General features: G+C 48.9%; 1 protein-coding gene across 2 annotated transcripts in view; it reads left to right on the top strand.

Moving 5' to 3' along the window:
• The window catches only part of PPP1R16B (protein phosphatase 1 regulatory subunit 16B), a 104,135-nt gene extending 84,289 nt beyond the window's left edge, over positions 1 to 19,846 (top strand). For both annotated transcript variants that reach the window (XM_058562703.1, XM_058562702.1), the window contains exons 5-11: positions 1,737 to 1,840; positions 3,573 to 3,697; positions 6,912 to 7,037; positions 7,588 to 7,663; positions 8,413 to 8,542; positions 8,633 to 8,801; positions 15,070 to 19,846. In XM_058562703.1, coding sequence (XP_058418686.1) covers positions 1,737 to 1,840; positions 3,573 to 3,697; positions 6,912 to 7,037; positions 7,588 to 7,663; positions 8,413 to 8,542; positions 8,633 to 8,801; positions 15,070 to 15,579 — 1,240 coding nt within the window. In that variant the 3' untranslated portion in view covers positions 15,580 to 19,846. The remainder of the gene's footprint in view (positions 1 to 1,736; positions 1,841 to 3,572; positions 3,698 to 6,911; positions 7,038 to 7,587; positions 7,664 to 8,412; positions 8,543 to 8,632; positions 8,802 to 15,069) is intronic.
• Positions 19,847 to 21,162: the final 1,316 nt, after the last annotated feature.

Here is a 21,162-nt window from a genome sequence, read left to right as displayed (position 1 = left end):
TTTTGTTTTAAATCTCTTTTTCTCTGTCTGTCTCTATGAGTCCCTGAATCTATATAGTCATCTCCTCCACTCTCTTTATGTATCGTTGCCATTTTTTAAAAATTTTATTGAGGTCATATTGGCTTTTAATATTGTTGCCGTTTTTGTTTTTTTTGCTATCAAAAATAAAAAGCAAGCATCTTTCCTTTGCTCTGCCCCCCAAATCCTGTCCACATGCTTTTCTTTGGGCAGAACCTGTTTGGGGGCACCACGGATAAATGTCTTCCCAGGAGTAAGGCCATTCCTCTCCATAGAGCTCTGACTGTCTTTTCCCGCCCTGAAATTCTTTCTAGTTTGCTCAGTTTCTATAAATACACAGAAAAGGCAACATTAAATTTCAGGTGTGTTCTTAAATTCATCTAATAATTGGTGGGCACTTGAGCTGGGCCAGGCTCTGTGCTGGGCACTGGCGGCTCAGGGATGCAGAAATCCTGAGGAACCAGGCAGGAAATCAGGTGATTTCAGTACAGAGCCGAGACAGAGCGAGACTGGTACGTTGGAGTCCCAGGAGACGAAGGAGAGCATCTGGGTGCAGGGAGTCAGGAAGAGCGGTGGAGAGCAGGGGACCTTTTGCAGAGGTCTTGGCAGAGCAATGGGAGCCCATCAGGTGACTGCTGGGGGCAAGGGATGGAGATGACAGTACTGCTGCCCTGGCTCAGAGAGGTGGATTAGCTTGCCCAAGGGCACATGGGAGCTCAGAGAGGTCCCAGGGAGGGCTGTTAGGTCCACGGACTAACTGGTGGCCCATGCCTGCACCTCTGATGAGAACCTGGATGTGGCTAAGTCTGCCAGGAGCATCAAGTGGCCATGGTCCACTTAGTGATGGTGTGGGAGGAAAAGAGAGTGGTACCAGCCTGGTACAGTGGGTCCCTAACGCTGATCTGTACCAGAATCACCTGGGGCTTGGGTTTAAAATACATAATTCTGAGCCCTACTGCCCACAAGACTCTGTTTCGGGAGGTCTGGTGGGGAGCCTGGGAAGCTGCATTTTATTTCAGTGGTTCCCGGGTAATTGTGCCACAGGGCACCCCAGGACCATGCTTGGGAAACACTGTCCCAAAAGGCAGATTCTGCCAGGGAGCCCCAAGGCTATTTCCTGGCCCTGTCCTGGTCGGCCTTTTGGGCAGGGACTTGGAGAAGGAGGTCGGGGGTGGCCAAGGATGTTCCTACATGTGGACAAAGATTGAAATAGAACATGGAGAAGGGAAAAGTGCTGGCACATGAGAAACCTGGCTTTGAGTCTTGACCCTCCCACATCCTAGCTATGTGACCTTGGGCAAGTCACTGAACCTCTCTGAGTCTTTGCTTCCCTTGAGTGAGATAAGGCCAACGATGAGAACCCGAGAGGACTATTATGCGGATAAATAAGATGATGTGTGTAAAGAGATCAAGCCTGGCTCTAAGCAGATGCCTGGTAAGAGGGGCTGCTGCCATGAATGTTATTTTTATCATTGTCACCAGGGAGGACTTGGACATCTGTCCTGCTGGTTCAACAGAGCAGGAAGCTGGGGAGATCTGCTGGGACAGCTCTCCTGGGATTTTGGCCCCTTCCCGCCTGGGGCCCCTGGGCTCCTGAAGCCGCTGTCCTTGCTGGGGTGTGCCGTGGTGGGGTTGTGGGGGAGAGGCTGGAGGGCAGAGGTAGCCAGACCAAGCCTAGCCACACCTCCCTGGCCCTCACCCTGGCCCTTTCTCTGCAGCGGGGCCGACTTGCTTGCCGTCAACTCTGATGGGAACATGCCCTATGACCTCTGTGAAGATGAGCCCACCTTGGATGTCATCGAGACGTGTATGGCGTACCAGGGTAAGGGCAGGACAGCATGCCATAAAGTGGGCTCCGTGCAGTGTTGCGATGAGCATCTCTTAAATCCACGCAGGTGAATAAGCTAGCTGGCTACGTGCCTGCCTGCCTCACGCTCAGCGCTCAGGAGACAGGATGGGTCCTCATTGTTATTGTTTTCTGTGTGATTTCAAGATGAGGATGCGAAAGGCCCCTGGAAAACGTGTTGTACGAAGGGAGGTATTGTTCTCATCCGCATCACCCACACGTGCGGGCAGCCTCAGCTGGCCTGGTCTCCTCTTCGTCAGCTGTGACAGTTCAGTTCAATAAACAGTCACACTAAAGATATATTCCCATTTGGGAAAATAATCCAAAGTCAAGAACATTCGCGGGTGCCTGCTCTGTGCCAGGCACCACGCTGGCTGCCAGGGGCCTGGATAAACAAGATGTGGGCTGTTCTCAGCTCACAAATGAGCTTCAGAGAGGAAACAAATGCAGCAATCAGAGAGACCTGCCTGCCCCCACCACCCCACAGACATGCTTCTGAAGCGTGTCCTCAGAAAGACTTCTCAAATCCAGACCCTCGACCACAGCCCGAGGTCCTGCTGGGTCCTGCCCTTAGGTTTCTTCCCAGGTCGCTGCAGTAGCCGCCAGTTCGATCTCTCCATTCCCTGACACCCAGGCTTTTCCTAATTCATCTTCTGCAGAGGTTCTTAACAGTTTCTGTGCCAATCTGGTGAATCTATGGACCCCTTCTCAGAATAATGTTTTTAAATGCAGTTATCAAAATCATAAGATGATAAAAGAAATAAATTATATTAAAATATAGCTACCAAAACATTTTTAAATGTGTTTTATAGAAACTTTTAGTTCATGAAACAATAAGATAACATGATATAGAAATACCCACAGTTTCTGTTGGAGTCAAAGACGCAGGCATTGCTAATTCTACTGTGAATTTTGTCTCCGTTCTAATGGAAGGAAATGCTATATTTCATTTAAAGGTTAGCAAAAATAAACATGTAATTTTTTCTCTCCTTTCAAGTTTACAGAGCTCCCCTGAATTCTATCCAAGAATGCTTGATCTAATGGACCTTTTTTTAGAGCATGTCGCTCTCTCCTTCAATACTATTAGTAGCTGCCAGTAACACTTAAACTTTTTAGCCAGAGATTCAGGCTTTAAATGTCTTTCTGGGTCGCTCCATATCAGTTGACTCACCTCTCCATTTGAAAGTTATGTATTCACTAATTCAGTCATTCCTGTAGCAACAATTCATTGAGCATTGTGCCTGGTGCTACAGACTCAGCCATGGATGAGATGAAGGAAACTAACAGAGACCCTGGTCGGATAGAGGGGGTCAGGGGAGGCCAGCTGGGAGGTGATCTTAAAGATAGGATGGTCAGGGGAGGCCACCTGGGAGGTGATCCAGGCTGGACCTAAGGATGAGACGGAGCCAGCCATCTGAGCAGTTGGAGGCGGGTAGGGATTTCCAGGTAGAAGAATAGCATATGTAACAGTAACTGATATTAATACGGCGCCTACTGGGTGCCAGGCAGGAATGGCCCTTGTTCTGTGGGCCAGTCCATGCTGTTTGTGTTCACTGGGCTTGGGAGAAATGATCTATGAGCGTGTCTGTCTACCCCCGTGACGGGCGGACCCTGGGGAGCAGGAGCCTTGCCTCCCCCATCTGCCCTCCTCTCCCGCTTGGGGCCTAGGCCCGGGACTGCTGAACAAATTCCCCCTTCCCCACTGCAGGCATCACCCAAGAGAAAATCAACGAGATGCGGGCGGCTCCTGAGCAGCAGATGATTGCGGACATCCACTGTATGATTGCAGCGGGCCAGGACCTTGACTGGATAGATGCCCAGGGTGCCACACTGGTGAGGAGATGGGCTAGGCTGGCTTGGGCTGGCGGTCAGTACCAGAACCAAGAGCAGTGAGGGCTGAAGTGGGCCAGCACCTGGTGGAGCCCAGGCCTATAAAGTTGGGGCCTGTTTGTGGCCTTGGACCTCCTCCACCCCCTATGGGGCCAGGGTTGCCCCTGGAATATGGAGAGGTAAGAGAGCAGAGCTCAGCCACTGTGAGAGTCTGGCCACTCTCCGCTGGGGCTGGCAGTCAGGAGTCCTGGGGGGAGGCTTGGCTCTGCTGTCCACCTGTTCTGTCTCCAAGTTCCTCCTTTACCTCAAGCTCCAGGTGTCCATCCTGAGCTCCCCCTCCCCCAATGACGTCCCCCCATTAAGGACTGGTGCCATAATTTATCCACTCACCTGTGCCGTCTTGCTTTGCACTGTCCCTTCCCTTGCCTCACTGTCTCCTCTCCCATCCCACTGCCTCGCCTCGTCAGCTCTCCCTGATATTGCTGCAGGGTTCCCTGGGTTCCTGGGTTCAGAGTCCTAATCCTCCGGTTCCCTGACTTTGGAGTCCAGACACCCCCAGTTATCCATCCATCCATTGGTTCATCCATTCATCCGGTTAAAACACACCTGCTCTGTGCCATATTCTTTCTAGATCCTGGATGTGTAGAACAATGGAATGTTCTTCTCTCTCAAATCTGCCTGGTTAGCTCCGCTCATTCTTTCAGCTCAAGTGTCAGTGATGTGGGAAACCTTGACCTCTCTCCATAGGTTCTCATAGTACAATGCAGCCCAGTATTAGGGAAGGTCTGCTTCTGCAGCCTCTAAACTGAAAACAAGAGCATGGCCTTAGAAGCCCAAGGCCCACCCCACACCCCTTGCTGGTGGCTGGGCTCTGCCCTAGGCTTGGGGTCTGTGCTGGTCATAAGCACCCATGGGTCTCAGAATCTGGAGCTTACTAGGTAGGGCTCAGCAGTACCAACTTCCCTCACTGCCCCTCAGGCCTGACCTGGTGGCCCAGGTGTGATAACTTGGGCTTCTCCCACCTGGTTCCTGAGCCCCACCCTCTGCCTCGTGCCTTTTTCTATTACCTGGGTCCCTGCTCAGATCACCTGCTCATCCCAGCACTCAAGAATGGAGTCAGGTAGTTGGACTGGATGCTGCAATATGAAGTCACGGCCAAGCTGGACCAAGAGCTCCTTTGGGTCTGTGGCTGGGCCCTCTAGACATACGGGTCTTCTCCTCTTGGGCTGAGGCTGGCTTCACAGTGGCTCCACGCACATGGGCTGGACACACACTAGGTCTCAGGTCTTCCCAGTAAAGTGGGGATACTAATAGAATCTTCCTCACTGGGTTGTTGGGGGGCCCAAATGAGATTCTGTATGGAGGTACTTTGCACAGAGTCTCTAAACTCTCAATAAATGTTAGTGATTAACATCATTATTACCATTAACAATATCACTCTCCCAGTCATGCCTTTTTATTCCCAGCCAAGTACAAGGCCCCACAGTTTTGTAATGTCTGTCTGTCAGTATTCTCTACAACTGGCAAGCATTGGACATTTATAAATCAAATAATTATACTAGTTTTCATATGTGCCTGTACCAGATGACACCCTGGGTTTATTCTGCAAATTAAAAAATAAAGGAAAGCCTCCATTTGCTAGAACCTTATAGCGACCTTACCCCAGGAGGAGGCAGCATCTGGCCATCAGGGCTGTATTCTGAAGGGCCACTTCCTGGGGCCATGCCTTCTCTGTCCTGCTACCCCAGATCTCAGCCTCCCAGAGCCCTCTGATGTCCTCCTAGCCAGGCTTCTGCTGGCTTCCTTGGGCTCTCACCTCTATCTCCCACCTTGACTGGACAGTTGATTTCTCTTTGCCTCATCTATTTTTTGCTCCTTTATCCATTCACATGGTGCACCTTGTCATCACTTAACGGCTCTCTAAGAATGTTAACCACTTACTGAGTGTTCATCATGTGCTAAGTATTTTGTGTATTTTCTGGGAGATTGAGCAAGTGGGACAACTAAGGTCTTCAAGATAGCATCCATCACTGGAAGCCTTGAATGGAACCAGGGGGAAGAGTTGGGGGCTCAACGTGAGGCTTTCTCTTATTGGATGTATTGGTTATCTATTGCTGCTTAACAAACTACTCCCAAACTTAGCATCTTAAACAACAATAAATATTTACTATCTCACATAGTTTCTGTGGGTCAGAGAATTAGGAACAGTTTAGCTGGGTAGCTCTAGCTTGAGGTCTCTCATGAGGTTTCAGTCAAGATGTCAGCCAGGGCTGCAGTCATCTGAAGACTTGACTGGGGCTGGAAGTTCCGCTTTCAAGATGGTGCACTCATATCGCTGGCAAGTTAGTGCTGGCTGCTGGCAGGACACCTCAGTTTCTCGCCTCCTTAGGACCTCTCCTTCGGGCTGCTTAAGGGTCCTCACAACATGGTGGCTGCTTCCTTCTAGAGTGATTGATCCAAGAGACCACAAGGTAGAAGCAGCAATGCCTTTTATGACCTCACCTCAAAAATTGCACGCTACCATTTCACTATATCCCATTTGCTAGAAGCGAGTCATTTGTTCTGGCCCACATTCAAGGGGAAAGGAATTAAATTCCATCTTTTTTTTTTTTTTGTGAGGAAGATCGGCCCTGAGCTAACATCTCCCAGTCCTCCTCTTTTTGCTGAGGAAGACTGGCCCTGGGCTAACATCCATGCCCATCTTCCTCTACTTTATATGGGATGATGCCACAGCATGGCTTGCCAAGCGGTGTGTTGGTGCGCTTGGTGCGTTGGTGGGATCTGAACCGGCGAACCCGGGCCGCCGCAGTGGAGTGTGTGCACTTAACTGCTTGCGCCACCGGGCCAGCCCCAAGTTCCATCTTTTAAAGGGAGGTGTGTCAAAGAATTTGTAGACATATTTTAAAACCACCATATTGGATCTTTGAGACCCCTTCTACAGGGTTCAGCACATAGAAGGGACTCAGTAAATGTTACTGGCTTAACCAAAAGGGCTCTAAGACCAACCACAAGAAGAAGAGCTCACCTCTCTGCGTTACCTTCTAGGTCCATATTGCAGACTTAATCCTCTGCAATGTGGCTGGTATTTTCACCTTATTCTATTCCATTCTACTAGCCCTAAGAATGATCTGAGACTTGGGTTAGGAGAGGGTTATCCCCGGCACCAAATGTGGGACTGGACTCCATAGGGAATGCTCACTTCTTTCCTCTCCTTCAGTTGCACATAGCTGGAGCCAATGGGTACCTGCGGGCAGCTGAGCTCCTCCTGGATCACGGAGTGCGCGTGGATGTGAAGGACTGGGATGGCTGGGAGCCTCTGCACGCAGCTGCCTTCTGGGGACAGGTAGTTCTCACCCTTAGGGCTGTGAGGGAGGTCAGCACAGGGTCAACCTGCTGTTCTTTGGGCCGGAAGTTGGTTCAAAAGAACACAAGATCCACTTAAGGTGTTGACTACAGTTAGTATGTGGGATATGAAAAGACCTAGGGAGTGTGCAAAAATGTTTGACAAGTCGTGTTCTCACAAGATGATAATCAAATTTGCCAAATTAGAAAATTCCCATTGTTTCTGCTTTGAGTAGTTGTTCCCTTTGTTTCCCAGATATAAAACTCTGACTGCAGCTTTTGCATTCCCTCCTTAGACACCTGACAGCTCTAGAGTTACAAGTGACTTCTTCTTCTTGTGTCCCTTGGCATGGCCCAGGCATGCTGGAGGAGGTGTCAAGCCTATTGCATTTGCCAGCATTCCAGGCTCCAAGATACAGAGCCTTCCCTGGACATCAACTTTGCCCTGTCAGTCTTTGGGTCATGTCCTAAGAGGCCTTGGGCCCTCTCTCCACTTCCTAGGCTTTCTGAGCCCTGGGCAGGGAGAACGTGGTTTTCTTCCTGTGTTTCAGATGCAGATGGCAGAGCTATTGGTGTCCCATGGGGCCAGTCTTAGTGCTAGGACATCCATGGATGAGATGCCAATAGGTACGTCCAGCACAACACTTGGTATACACATAGGCACTCATCAATTTTTTGATGGGTAGAGGGATAAATTGATGACTATATGGTTGGATAGATGGTGGATTGATGTGTGGATGGGTAGATGGGTGAATGAATAAATTAATGGATGGTAGATTAAAGGACAGATGGATGGATGGACAGATGGATAGATGGATGCATGTGTGGATAAGTGGATGAAAATATGGATGTATGTGTGGATATAAGGATGAATGATGGATTGATATTGAATAAATGGGTGAGTGGCTAGAGGATGAATCTGTGGATGGATGGCTGGGTCAGTGCATAGGTAGATAGATGTACGAAAGGATTAGGTGGATTGAGTGGGAGGGGATATATGATTTCAGCATCTTTGCATAATTTCTTGCTTGGGCTACATGGGGTACCTGCTTGTTTCTCTTGATACTTCTTGTATCAGTGGAGAACTGATGACTCTTCTTGGAAACTATCAAAGGTATATGAATCCTTTGGTCATAGCTGGGAACCTTGGGAGTTGTGACTGTGCACAGAACCTGGGTTACCTGTTTGTATTCTCCTCTAAGGATTGGGTTGTAGCCCAGGAAATAAGGCTCACATCGTTTTCTCCCCTCCCTGCATGCCCCCAAAAGGTGCTGGGAGTTTTCAGTGGGTTGGGGTGGCAGCTCCTCTGGTCTGGAGGGCCTGGGGGGCCACAGGCCTCTGCACTGCTGCCACAATGGACTCCTCTGTCCCTTCAGACCTGTGTGAGGAGGAGGAGTTCAAGGTCTTGCTGCTGGAGCTAAAACACAAGCACGACGTGATCATGAAGTCACAGCTGAGGCACAAGTCATCCTTGAGTCGGAGGACGTCCAGCGCGGGCAGCCGTGGGTGAGTCGGGCGGGGCTGCCAGGGGCTCCATGCATGCTCCTGCCTGTGGCATCAGGTCACAGCCCTCCAGCACCCCCTCTCTCCCCTCAGGAAGGTGGTGCGTCGAGCCAGCCTGTCGGATAGGACCAACCTGTACAGGAAGGAGTATGAGGGTGAGGCCATACTGTGGCAGCAGCGGAGTGCATCTGAGGATCAGCGGACCTCGACATACAATGGGGACATCAGGGAGACCAGGACAGACCAGGAGAATAAGGACCCAGTGAGTGACCTCACGCCCTGCCCCTGTGTCAGCCACTGCCTTGGGAGGAGGACAGGGCCCCAGCCTGGTCTTGCTTCTTCATCTCAGAGCCTTCAGAGGGAGGTTAGCTGGGCAGTGCCCTTAAACCAGCTGGATCTCATCTGATGGTGGTGGCTACTGTGGCTAATGAGGCTAGCCTTGGGTGTGTTTGAGGCAGGACTCGGAGCTTTGGCACACCGTAGGGTCTCATAATCAACAGGGAGCGAATGGCTGCCATGTGCCTGCTTATGCTCCAGCAGATCTAGTTCTGGGCTTCCCAGAAGAGAGGTTCACTCCGGGAGCTAAGGGCACTCAAACTTTCTTGGGAAAAATATAACATGATGTTGAGAATTGTGTTTACCAGAACACATCTGGTTGGAAGAAAGTTTCTGAAAAACTGAGTAGGGTGCTAGTAGGACTTCTAAGAAGCCTGTTCCAGTAGTAGCAGGTGGTCTGGGCGTTAAACTGCTTTCCTGAGAGGATGTTTTATTAGTTTCCTAGGACTAATTACCACAAACTCAGTGCCTTAACACAGCAGAAATTTGTTCTGTCACAGTTCTGGAGGCCAGAGTCTAAAAATCAGGGTGTCAACAGGGTTGCTTCCTTCTGGGGGCTCGGAATGGGAATCTGTTCCCTGCCTCTCTCCTGACTTCCGGGGGCTCAGGCACTCCTTGGCTTTTGCCAGCATGACTCCCAGCTCAGCCTCAGTCTTCACGTGGCCTTCTTCCTGTCTGTGTCTGTGTCTGTTTTCTCATCTTAGAAAGACAACGATCATTGGATTAGGGCCCACCCTAATCCAGTATGACCTCATCTTAATTTAACTAATTACATCTGCAAAGACCCTACTTCCAAATATGGTCACATTCAGAGATGTGAGGTGGGCATGAATTTTAGGGGGACATTATTTGACACACTCAGGTCCAGGCATGGCTGCTGTCTTGCTGAGTGGGGTGAGCAAGCTTGGGGCCAAAGCAGAATTGCTGGGGACAAAGAGGGAGAGGTATACCCGAAGTGGTCTGCCTTTTTGGTTTTTCCACCACACGGTGAGCAGCTGGAATCATTTCTAGAGAGTACTGCTTTGGAAGGATGCAAAGTGATTCGCTGCCCCACAGGTCCACATGTCTCAATGGGACCCTGCTTCCCTGTGTGAGCGGGGAGGTCACATGAGGGCTTGTCTCATCAGCAGGAGTGAAGGTGCCTTTGGAAGGGAATCCGCATCAAAGCCGCTGTCCGGGATGGGGAGGGCACACATGGGGACTTTGTTCTGCCTAGTCCCTAAGCTTGGGGGTTGGGGAGAAAAGAGTTGTAGATTGAAATCAAACCACATTTCATATGCCTCTCAGCTATGCTTTATTTATTTTTTCCTTGTGATTGAGGTGTAACTTATGTACAGTAAAGTACGCAAACCTTAAATGAATTTTTCTTTTTTTTTTTAATTTTTTGTTTATTGCAGTAACATTGGTTTATAACATTGTAAAAATTTCAGGTGTACATCATTGTACTTCTATTTCTGCATGGACTACATCATGTTCACCACCAAAATACTAATTACAACCCATCACCCCACACATGTACCGAATTATCCCTTTCACCCTCCTCCCTCCCCCCTTCCCCTCTGGTAACCACCAATCCAATCTCTGTCCCTATGTGTTTGTTTATTGTTGTTATTATCTACTACTTAATGAAGGAAATCATACGGTATTTGACCTTCTCCCTCTGACTTATTTCACTTTGCATAATATCCTCAATGTCCATCCATGTTGTCACAAATGGCTGGATTAAATGAATTTTTCAATGGACTTTTACAAATGGGTACCCTCAGATGAATGTGTAGAGCATTTCTAGAACCCCAGAAAGCTTCCATGTTCTTTCTCCCAGTCAGTGCCCCCAACCCCAATGGTAGCCACTATTTAACTTTGAGTGCTCAAGCTTAGTGTTGCATCTTCATCTGCATATGAATAGACCCAGGCAGTAGGGTGGTCTTTTGTGTCTGGCTTCTCTCATGTCTATGAGATTCATCCATGTTATGGTGTATAGCGGTAATTTATTCCTTTTGATTGCTCTGTAGAATCATGTTATTTGAATACACTAGAATTTATGTGTCCGTTCTCTTGTTGGTGGACATTTGGGTTGTTTCCAGTTTTTGGCTATTTTGAATAAAGCTGCTCAAAACATTCTTGTCCATGTCTTTTGGTGTAGAGTATTTACCCAGGAATGCAGTACGAGTCACGGGGTGGGTGTATATATAGCTTTAGTAGATATGGCTGAGCAATTTTCCAAAGTGGTTGTATGTATCTGCTCTCCCATCAGCAGTGTATGAGCATTTCTTGCCGACTCTTGGTAGACTCAGTCTCTTTCATTTGAGCCATCCTGGAGAGGTTGCTGTGTAGCATTTCCCTGATGGTGGATGATGTTGAACACCTTTTCATGGGCTTATAGGCCATCTGGTTTCCTTTTTTCTGCAGCATCTGTTCTTTTGCCTTTTTTTGTTGGGTTATCTTTTCCTCATTGATTTGTAGGAGAGACTGAGAAGCAGCCTCCCCCGCCTGCTTTGTCCCTGTGTTTGTTCAGATCTCACAGGCCCCAGGATTCTCCCAGGAGTGCTCACTGATCTGGAGTCTCATAAATCATTAACCGTATAGGGAATGGGGTAGGGGGATATGGCTGCTGGAAACTACCCTGAGTTTGTTGTTGTTGTTACTTTCCAGAGCTTCCTCACCAAGCCTGCAGTGTGTTGGGGGTTAGGTGAAGGCAAACAGATGGGCCACTTTGCCTCTGGGGCTGGGGCTTCAGGCCTGGGGAGGAGAAGAGAGGGTACAGAGATGGGATAGCCTGAAGCAGGCTCTCCTCGCCCCAGGTACCCAGAAGTCCAGTCCCAGGGCAACTGTCAGGGTCCAGGGCCCCTGTCCCAGCCCCAGGGGAAACAATAAGATCACAGAACACGGTTACAAAGCTCAAAGCTCCTTCCTTTTTTCTTGCCTGCCCCTTTCAAGGCTTTAGGTGCTGGCAAGGAGGTGATAGTCTCTAAGGTAGGGATTCTTCAAGTGTGGTCCCTGGTCTAGCAGAATCAGCATCACCTGGGAACTTGTTAGAAATGCAAATTCTCAGGCTCTACCCCAGATGTACTGAATCATAAACCCTGGGGCTTCTAATGCACACAATAATTTGAGAACCATTTATCTAAGAGAGAGTTCGCTCAGCGTGACCCCTAAGTAAGGTTTCTGCCAAGGCTCTGCCCTGTTAGCTCCCAGGCCAGCTTTGGAACACGCTTTTGGCAGCTGACTCCAGTGTACTAGGCATGGCAGTGACGAGACAGCCGTCTCTTCAAATATGCTTCGCAATCTTAACTATACAAGAAAATCACCTGGGGAGGTGTTTTTGTTTTTGTGTTTTTTTAAATCCTGATGTCCAGGTTGCAACCAGACTCATTAAATCAGAATCTCTGGGCCTGGGACCCAGGCGTTGTATTTGCGTGGTTTTTTTTTTTAAGTTAATAGACTTGATTTTTTCGAGCAGTTTTAAATTTACAGAAAAATGAGTGGAAAGTGCAGACAGTTCCCATATACTCTCCCATCATGTCCCCCAGTTTCCACTATTATTAACATCTTGCATTAGTGTTGTACTTATATTATCATTGATGAGCCAATATTGATACATCAGTAACTAAAGTCCATAGTTTACATTAGGGTTCACTATGTGTTGTACATTCTATGGATTTTGACAAATGTATAATATCATGTATCCCTCATTAAAGTGTCATACAGAATACTTTCACTGCCCTAAAAATCCCCAGTGCTCCACCTATTCATCCCTCCCCCAACCCCTGGCAGCCACTGATCTTTTTACTGTCTCCATAGTTTTGCCTTTTCCAGAATATCATAGAGTTGGACATACACACAGTATGTAGCCTTTTCAGGTTGGCGTTGTATATGTGTTGTTAACTCCTCAGATGATTCCAGTGCGCATCCAAGGTGGAGAACCGGTGTCTTAGATCCCTGCTACTCAAAACATGGGGAGAAACTTGTTGGAAATGATGAGATTCAGGTCCCGACCCAGATCCAGTGAATCAGAATATACTTTTAACAAAAGCCTCAGGTGACTCATATGCACATGAAAGTTTGAGAAGCACTGACTTAGACCAAGAATCTGTCCTTCCCCCGACCCCCGATCATGTCTGCCTGCGTAGTTCAGAAGGAGCCATTAAAGAAAAAGAAGTACACACATAAATGGAAACTTACTATGGCAAGTGTCCCTTATCTTACCATATTTTAACCTACTTATATATTTCTTGGAGATCTTTCCAAGAAATGAAGATTCTTGGAATCACAAGTCAGCACATGGAGATTGCCTTCATTCTTCTTACCAGCTACAGAACATTCCATTCCAAGTACTTGCCATAATTTCCCATCTGCGTAATGATGACTTGCAGGCTTTGCTCCCTGGAGGGAGTATATCCTCTGAGCTTGCTGGTGCAAAGTATACGTTCTTCTTTAAAAAATATATATTTTTTGATGATGTGATATTGTCCTCCAAAGAGGTTGTGGCAGTTTATGCCTACCTATTTCTCCACACCCTTGCCAACACTGAGTAATAACAAACTTTTTTGTGTGTGTGTGTGAGGAAGATCAGCCCTGAGCTAACATCCATGCTAATCCTCCTCCTTTGCTGAGGAAGACCGGCTCTGAGCTAACATCTACTGCCAATCCTCCTCCTTTTTTTCCCCCAAAGCCCCAGTAGATAGTTGTACGTCATAGTTGCACATCCTTCTAGTTGCTGTATGTGGGACGCAGCCTCAGCAGGGCCAGAGAAGCGGTGCATCGGTGCGCGCCCGGGATCCAAACCCGGGCCACCGGTAGCGGAACGCGCGTGCTTAACTGCTAAGCCACGGGGCCGGCCCAATAACAAACTTTTAAAATATTCATCAGTGTGGTAGATAAAAATGCTAATTTGTTGTTTTAATTTTTATATCATTAGTATTAGTGAAGTTAAATTTTTTTCCTATGTTTGTATGTGATATATATATTTTTTTCTGTGAGCTGCATATTAGTGTCTTTTGCCTATTTTTTTTTTTTTGAGGAAGATTGGCCCTGCGCTAACATCTGTTGCCAATCTTCCTCTTTTTCTTTTTCCTCCCCAAAGCCCCAGTATACAGTTATATATCATAGTTGTAGAGTTGTAGCTCTTTTGTGTGGGACGCCGCCTCAGCATGGCTTGATGAGCGGTGAGTAGGTCCACAGCCAGGATCCGATCCAGTGAACCAGGGGCCGCCAAAGTGGAATGTGTGCACTTAACCGCTACGCCACCAGGCTGGCCCCTCTTTTGCCTTTTTTTTCTGTTGAGTGATTGGGCTTTTTAAAATGGACTTCTAAAAGCTCTTTATATATTTAGGGAATTAGTCCCTTTTCTGTCTTATACGTTGCAGATATTTTTCCAGTTTTTTCATGTATCTTTTGACTTTGTTTATGGTGATTTTTGCTCTGCTTTACATTTTTGTTATTGTCAAATGTGTCTACGTTTTAGTTTGTAGTTTCTACTCAGTAGCTACTTTTAAGGGTCTTGTTATCCAGGGATTACTTGTTATCCAGGATCTCTGGGTAAGACTCTCTGCCATTTGGAGTGGAGATATGCTGGGAATACAGAGGAAGGATTACAAGTGACCAAAAACTCAACTAAAATCAGCTCACACAGAAAAGGAATTTATTGGCTCCTATAACTAAAAAGTCTGGGACCAGCTGGATCCAGGGGCTCAAAACGCATCATCAGGACGTGGTCTCTCTCTCTCTCTCTCTCTCTCTCTCTGTCTTTCAGTCTTCCTTCATGTCAGCTTCACTGTCAAGCAGACCCTTTGACGTGGTGTCTCCCCGGGCCCCAGCTCCCTTCATTTTACTACCCACAGTTCCTACAGAGACAGAACTTCTCTTTCTCAGTCGTTCTAGCAAAAGTCCTAGGGTTGTGTTTCAGTGAGCCAATTTTAGTCAAGAACCCATCCCTGAACCAATTCCTGTAAGTGAGTATGTTGACTGGCCAGGCCTGGGATCATGGTCCAGCCCCAGAGCAAAGTTGGGAGTTGGTCAGCTCTACCAAAACACACAGATTGGTGAATTCCTCAAAGGAAAATGGAGGTCCTATTACCCAGGTAGGGAAAACTGATGAGGATGGGTCCAAACAGTAAAGCCCTCAGCAGAGGTACAAGTGGGAAGTGGGTTCAGATCCTCCAGCCAGCTGGTAATATTGTTCTTCTCACTCCTAGAACCCCATGTTGGAGAAGCCCGTGCTGCTCTCTGAGTTTTCTACCAAGATCCCACGAAGTGAAATGGACATGCCTGTTGAGAATGGCCTCCGGGCTCCGGTCAGCACCTACCAGTACGCACTGTCCAACGGGGACGTCTGGAAAGTGCATGAGGTGCCTGACTACAACACGGCCTATGGCGGCCCCGGCGTGGCTGATGCCACCCCACCCTGGAGTGGCTACAAGGAACAGAGCCCCCAGACGCTTCTGGAGCTGAAGCGGCAGCGGGCTGCAGCCAAGCTGCTCAGCCACCCCTTCCTGAGCACCCACCTGGGCAGCAGCATGGCCAGGATGGGCGAGGGCAGCAATGACGGCAAGGCCCCCTTGATCGGAGGCAGAACTTCACCGTACAGCAGCAATGGGACCTCGGTGTATTACACGGTCACCAGCGGAGATCCCCCGCTCTTGAAGTTCAAGGCCCCCATAGAAGAGATGGAGGAGAAGGTCCATGGCTGCTGCCGCATCTCCTAGTCTCCATGTGACAGAGGAGACAAATGCGCTGGGGGGGCTCCATGGAATCTAGGCCAGCCCAGCAGCTCTAGCTGGGAAGGCATCAGAGGGCAGCTCAGGGGGAGATGGGCTCTGCTTTCCAGAGGAACGCTGACCCCACCTCTCCCCTAGCTGCTCCTAGCATCCCACTTCTCACGGTTCTGCTTCCTGCTGCATTGTCTGCCATCAGAAACAAGGCCCATCATGGCTTCCTGACCCACCCTGCTGTCAGATTTTGGGAGGGCGGGCTGCATTTCCAGTTCTGTCATTGGTAAAGGCTTCTCTGGACCAGTACTCGCTTGTGTCATATCAACACACACACACACACACACACACACACGCTCAATCAACACGTGTAGGAATGACATAGCTGGGCTCGTGGGAAGCATGTGGGACTGAGAACTTGTGGGCTATTCCCAAGAGGCCTGAGGTTAAGTCTCAGAGTTTCATCACCACTGCCAACATGGCTTTAGCAAGGGAGGGGCCTGCTAAGCTAGACCCTCAGTCCTGCCCAGAGACGTACCAGGATCTGGGCCACCATCCACATCTGGCAGGAACAGGAAGTCCTCTCTGTGTTCAGAGGGAGCCATGAATCCATGGGGTAGATGAGATGGATAGAGGCCTGCTCCCAACACCTTGCCTGTGTGAGGAACCAGCTGTGTGACCACCCAGGAGGTGAGGTGGAAAAACAGGCTATTCCATTCCAAATCACATTTTGCTCTTGGGCGAAAGTATCAAAAAGTGGAGGGGAGGGGGAACAAAGTTAGTGTTTCCCAAAGTGCACTTGATAAAAGAATTATTTTAGGCTGTAAAACTAGACAAGAGGTAACTGAACTTGCCTTCTTTCATGGATGGTATCACGATCACTAGGTTTTACTGACTGGGGTTGGAAAAACGAAGCTAAGTGAGGCACTTCAGTTGGAAGGGCTTTTCTGAGGTGAGGGATGAGTTCTTGTTGTTAATTTCCTCAAACATCTCTGCTAACCATGACAGAACACAGCACCCTGGCTGATCTTTGTAAATATTCAGATGGCTTCAGGTTTTGGTCTAGCCTGTCTCAGACAGCCCACCTCAGACTGAGCCATCAGAGTGAGCAGTGAGGGGCTGCTGGGGACACACCCCTCCCAGAGTGAATGCTGAGGATCCCCCGCCCAGCTTGCCTTTTCTAGAGCGCTCAGTGAGACAAGTTTCTCAGTTGGCCCTTGTGAGTTTCTGCCTGGCTCAGGGGCTCCCAGCCTGCTCCCGCTGGAGTGGTGACGCCCCAAGGCTGCAGATCCAAGGTGCCCATGGCCAAACCCCCTGCACTGCATTCAGGAGAGTGAATGCATGCAGTGGTGGGGCTGGAGTTGGGTCTCACCCCAGCTCTACGATTTCATAGCCCCAGTCTCCCTGATGCTGGGCAGGGAGGACCACGAGGGGCAGGCAGCCTGTCACTTCTCCACTCATTCTCTCATGAGCCCCTTTGAAATTGTTAATTGAGTTGGGTGCTGTCCAAAGGCTCAGCCGAAACCAATTGGTGTAACTAACAAGTTGTAGGTTTGTTCCCTGCCCTGTGCGCCTTTTACTGGTCCTAAAACTACCTCCTTAGAGCTCTGAAGGGACCCCCTAGGTCCAGATTCTGGGATTTGGGAGACAAATCGGGGTTCCCTTTAACCCTCTTCTTCCTGAGCCTCTGAAAAATTCTCCCTGAGGGGCACCTGGGCCAGGGGGCTGGGGCTGGAGTAGCCCCCTTGTGCCATCACCCTAGTAAAGGGGCTGCTGTTTGTCAGTCCCAGTCCCTCCCTCTGGCCCCCTTGGCTCCTGTAGCCCAGAGTGGAAGCTGGATCCCAAGGGGCCTGGCTGATGCTTTACCAGGAGCAGGGCAGCTGGGCCCCAGAACAGGGACTCGGGGGAGTCACTGCGCCCCTGGTGGCTCCTAGATGCAGGGAGAGTCCAGCACCAGGCCACTCCCACCCCAGCTCCAGGACAGATCCAGTCTAGGGTGGAGGGGCAGGTCAGGGACTGCAGGCAGGTGTGCGGGAGGCCTCCCGCGTCCCTGTGGTCTGGGGGCGGGCTGTCCAGCATCTCAGCCTATGGCTGGAGCAGGGTGGGGATGATCCAAACACACATACCTTTGGCTTTAAAACACTGTTCAGATCAGACTGACACTGAAATTCCTCTTGAGCCGACTTAAGCTGCAAGCTGGGGAATGCAGAGGGAAGCCATACACTCCTAGGAGAGAGCTGTGCAGGTTTTCCGATCTGTTTGCTCAGGGGCCAGAGATTGAAGGCGTTTATTGCCCACTCTGAGCCCTTCTGGCCATTCCCTCCTTCCCCTTGCTTCCTGCCTCCAGGGCCAATCCTCTGCCACCCAGAGGACTGGGAATCCCAACTACAGACTCTTGGGCATTAGCTTATGTTTTCAGTCAGGGACAAACCATTCCCGGTTAGAGCTTCAAGTACCCAGAGAACTTTCCTTGTGGGCCTCCTGGGTGTTGAGGGACAAGCTGGGGCTAGGCCAGGGTCATTCATTTATTCACTCATGTGGTTTACTGAGCAGCTGTGACACACCAGGCACTATGTTAGGTTCTGGGGATAGAAGAGGAACAAGACAGAGTGAAGAGACTGCTCTTTACAGTTTTCATGCCTTGAGGACCACAGGTATCAGCAGCCCCATTCAACTCACCTGAGGTGGAGTGACTGCATTCTGGTTCAGCATCCCTTTGCTTTTCAGCTCCTAAAAGCCCTAGAGTATGAATCCCTTTAGCTGGCAAACCACTGTCATGGCCACCCCTGGATAACATCTGCCACTAAATGCAGATGTTGGATCTTGGGCTCCGGGCAGACACCATGCCAAGTCCGTCTGGAACTTTCAGGGATAGCTGCCTTCAGGCCAGCATCTTTGGGGCACTGTATAATAGCAGTTTGAGGTCCGTGTCTAGAAGAACAAGGAGTCTGGAATTTGCTGCCAAATGCATCTCAGGTTCTTAAACTCATTGTCTCTTGCTCATTTATTATGGAGTCCTTCTGCCCCATCAGTGGATAATGGGAGGAAAAGGAGCTTCTCCTTTAACATTGAAGCCTTTCCTCGTGAGTTGGTCTCTCTTCCTGACAGGTGTGGACCAAGGAGCTGGGAGAAAGCTGGCAAGGTCGACCAGATGCCCAGCTCCCGCTGGACCCCTCCCCCCGCCAGCTCTGATGGCAGTTCCTGGCAGGTTAAAGGAGGCTACCTCCAAAGCATGTGCCACATGGCTCACTGTGAGTCCTGGCCCTTGCTCCCACCCTATGCCCCACCCCAAACAATTGAAAATTGGTAGCAATCACCAGATAGTGAGTTTCTGGCCAGCAGCTCAAGGAAGCTGAATGAACCCCAAACCCAGATCTAATGACTTCAGAATGTAATTCTCCATCAAAGATGCAGCATTGATGAAAATGCTCTGCACTGTTTGATCAATTTGAAGGGCTTAGGAAAGTTAACAAGGGTGTGTCCCCTGTCCTACCCCACCCCAGTTTGCTGGCTTTGTAATAAGATGAGACCTTTTGGTTATTGGTGTCAGACACCTTTGGATCTTGAGCTCTCTCTCCCACTTGCTTTCCCAGAGCAGGATACTGGGGCACTTTCCAGAGGGTGCTCCTTACAAGATGCCCAGAAGGACTATATTTAACTCTTGCTATTGTAGCCTGGGGACAGCCACCCCTCCCCCTGGGCATATAAGAGCAATGGGTCATGTGGTCAGTGGATGACTCCACAGAAGTGACCTCCTTTGCCAGAAGCTGTAGCCCTCTCCTTAACAGGAGTCTCTTGTTGGCCAGTTGGCCAGAGGGCCTGCTTCCCACGGGCACTGCAAGTGCCACAGTGCGGGGCCTGGCTCTGCACACCCAGGAAAAGTCTGCAGACCCCCAGCCCTCCGCAATAATTCACCAGACCAGAAGCCACTGATGTACAGAGAACACTTAAGAAAAATGTATTTTATGTGAAAAAAAAGTTACAACTCTGTATACTGTATCAGCAGCTTTGTGTAAAAATGGCAATCAAGAGAGTCTAATATATTTAAAACTTTTTTAAAAAAAAATCCTCGCGGATCTTTGATATTGTATTGAAGTAACTTCCAGGTAGCTCCTTGCCATGCGGCAGTGGTGGGCCTTGTGTCCGAGACCATGGCTCGACCACATCCCAGAGGGGCATGCCCCTGGAGTTGCTTCCAGCTGCCAAGGCCTGTGACAGAATTCGCTGTTAAGAATTTTTAATTAAGATTATTAAATTTCTTTTAATAACACCTGCTAGCATGGCTGTGGTCATTGCTGTGAGCTCACTTGAACTATGCTAATTTGAATTCACAAAGAGGTGATACCTGGGATAAAGGGTGGGGGAGGGCTCCCCGTCGGTCCCTGCTCCCACCATAGAAGGCTTTCCAGGAGGGCCCTGAAGCAGAGGGAGTTCTGAGGGCTCAGACATGGAGCAGATGTCTGTCTAGACTGGGAGATGGTGAAACCTGATGAATTCAAGAAAAGATAGGTGGTTGGGAATGACCTTCACTCTGTCAAATGTTCTGTTTGGAATTAACGTGGAGGTCTATAACAGCTCATATGTGTGTATATATATATATATATATTTTCACACTTTCAAAGGTTTGTCTGATGACATATTTATATATAACAGGGCTGCCCCTCTCTTCTGTTCTGTTCTTGGAGTGCACCGACTTGTCCTATCCTCTTCCCCCCACCCCACACCAGTCCTTCTCCTCATATAGCTTACAGTGGGGAAGTAAAATACTACATACTACTTCGCATTATTATGACGATACAGCAGGCAAGACCCTGGTTATTCTCACTTTTTATCTCAGGCAGTAGAGGCATTGACAAGCTATGTGGTTGCACAGCCCCAGACCGTGACAGTCTTTGTCTTTGTCATGTGAAGAAGTCTGTTGGTGTCTCGGGAGAGGATGAAAAGGGTGCTCTCTTAGACCCTTGTGGATGCTGGATGCCAGAGCAGGGACACATCAAAGGGCCCACACTTGGGCTTGAAAAACTTCACAAACAGGCTGGGGATGGAGAGAGGATGAGAAGAACAGAGCTATCTTTGAAGAGTGGCCATTCATCCATTTAAAAAGTGTAGTGGTTTCTAAATAATAAGGGTAACCTCTCATATTATGAAGCACTTTAAAGTTGCACATATGCTTTCTCATTTACATGAAGAAAATGAAGTCTGAAAAGAGACTATTCGATTTAGCACTGCGGAACTCATGATGACCTTGACGAGAAGTTTTGGCAGAGCAGAGGAGGATTAAGCTTGATTGGACAGGGTTCAAGAGAGAATGGGAGGAAAACTGGAGACAGCAAGTACAGACAACTCGTTTGAGGTTTTATGCTATCAAAGTGAGCAGAAAGAAAAATGAGGAGGAAGCTCTGGAGGAATGTAGGGTCAAGACAGGGTTGTTTTAAGATGAAAAATAACTCAGCATGTTTGTACGCTAATAGGAATGAACCATTAGAGAAGGGAAATTGAAGATCCAGGAGAGAGAAGAGAATTGCTGGAGAGATACGGGTTAGTAGTAGAGGAGCTGGCAGCTAGGGCCCAAATGGAAGG

This window comes from Diceros bicornis, chromosome 19, assembly GCF_020826845.1.
Source record: "Diceros bicornis minor isolate mBicDic1 chromosome 19, mDicBic1.mat.cur, whole genome shotgun sequence".
NCBI classification, from domain to species: domain Eukaryota; kingdom Metazoa; phylum Chordata; class Mammalia; order Perissodactyla; family Rhinocerotidae; genus Diceros; species Diceros bicornis.
The sequence above is the reverse complement of the archived record's forward strand: the minus strand, read 5'-3'. Positions and strand labels throughout refer to the sequence as shown.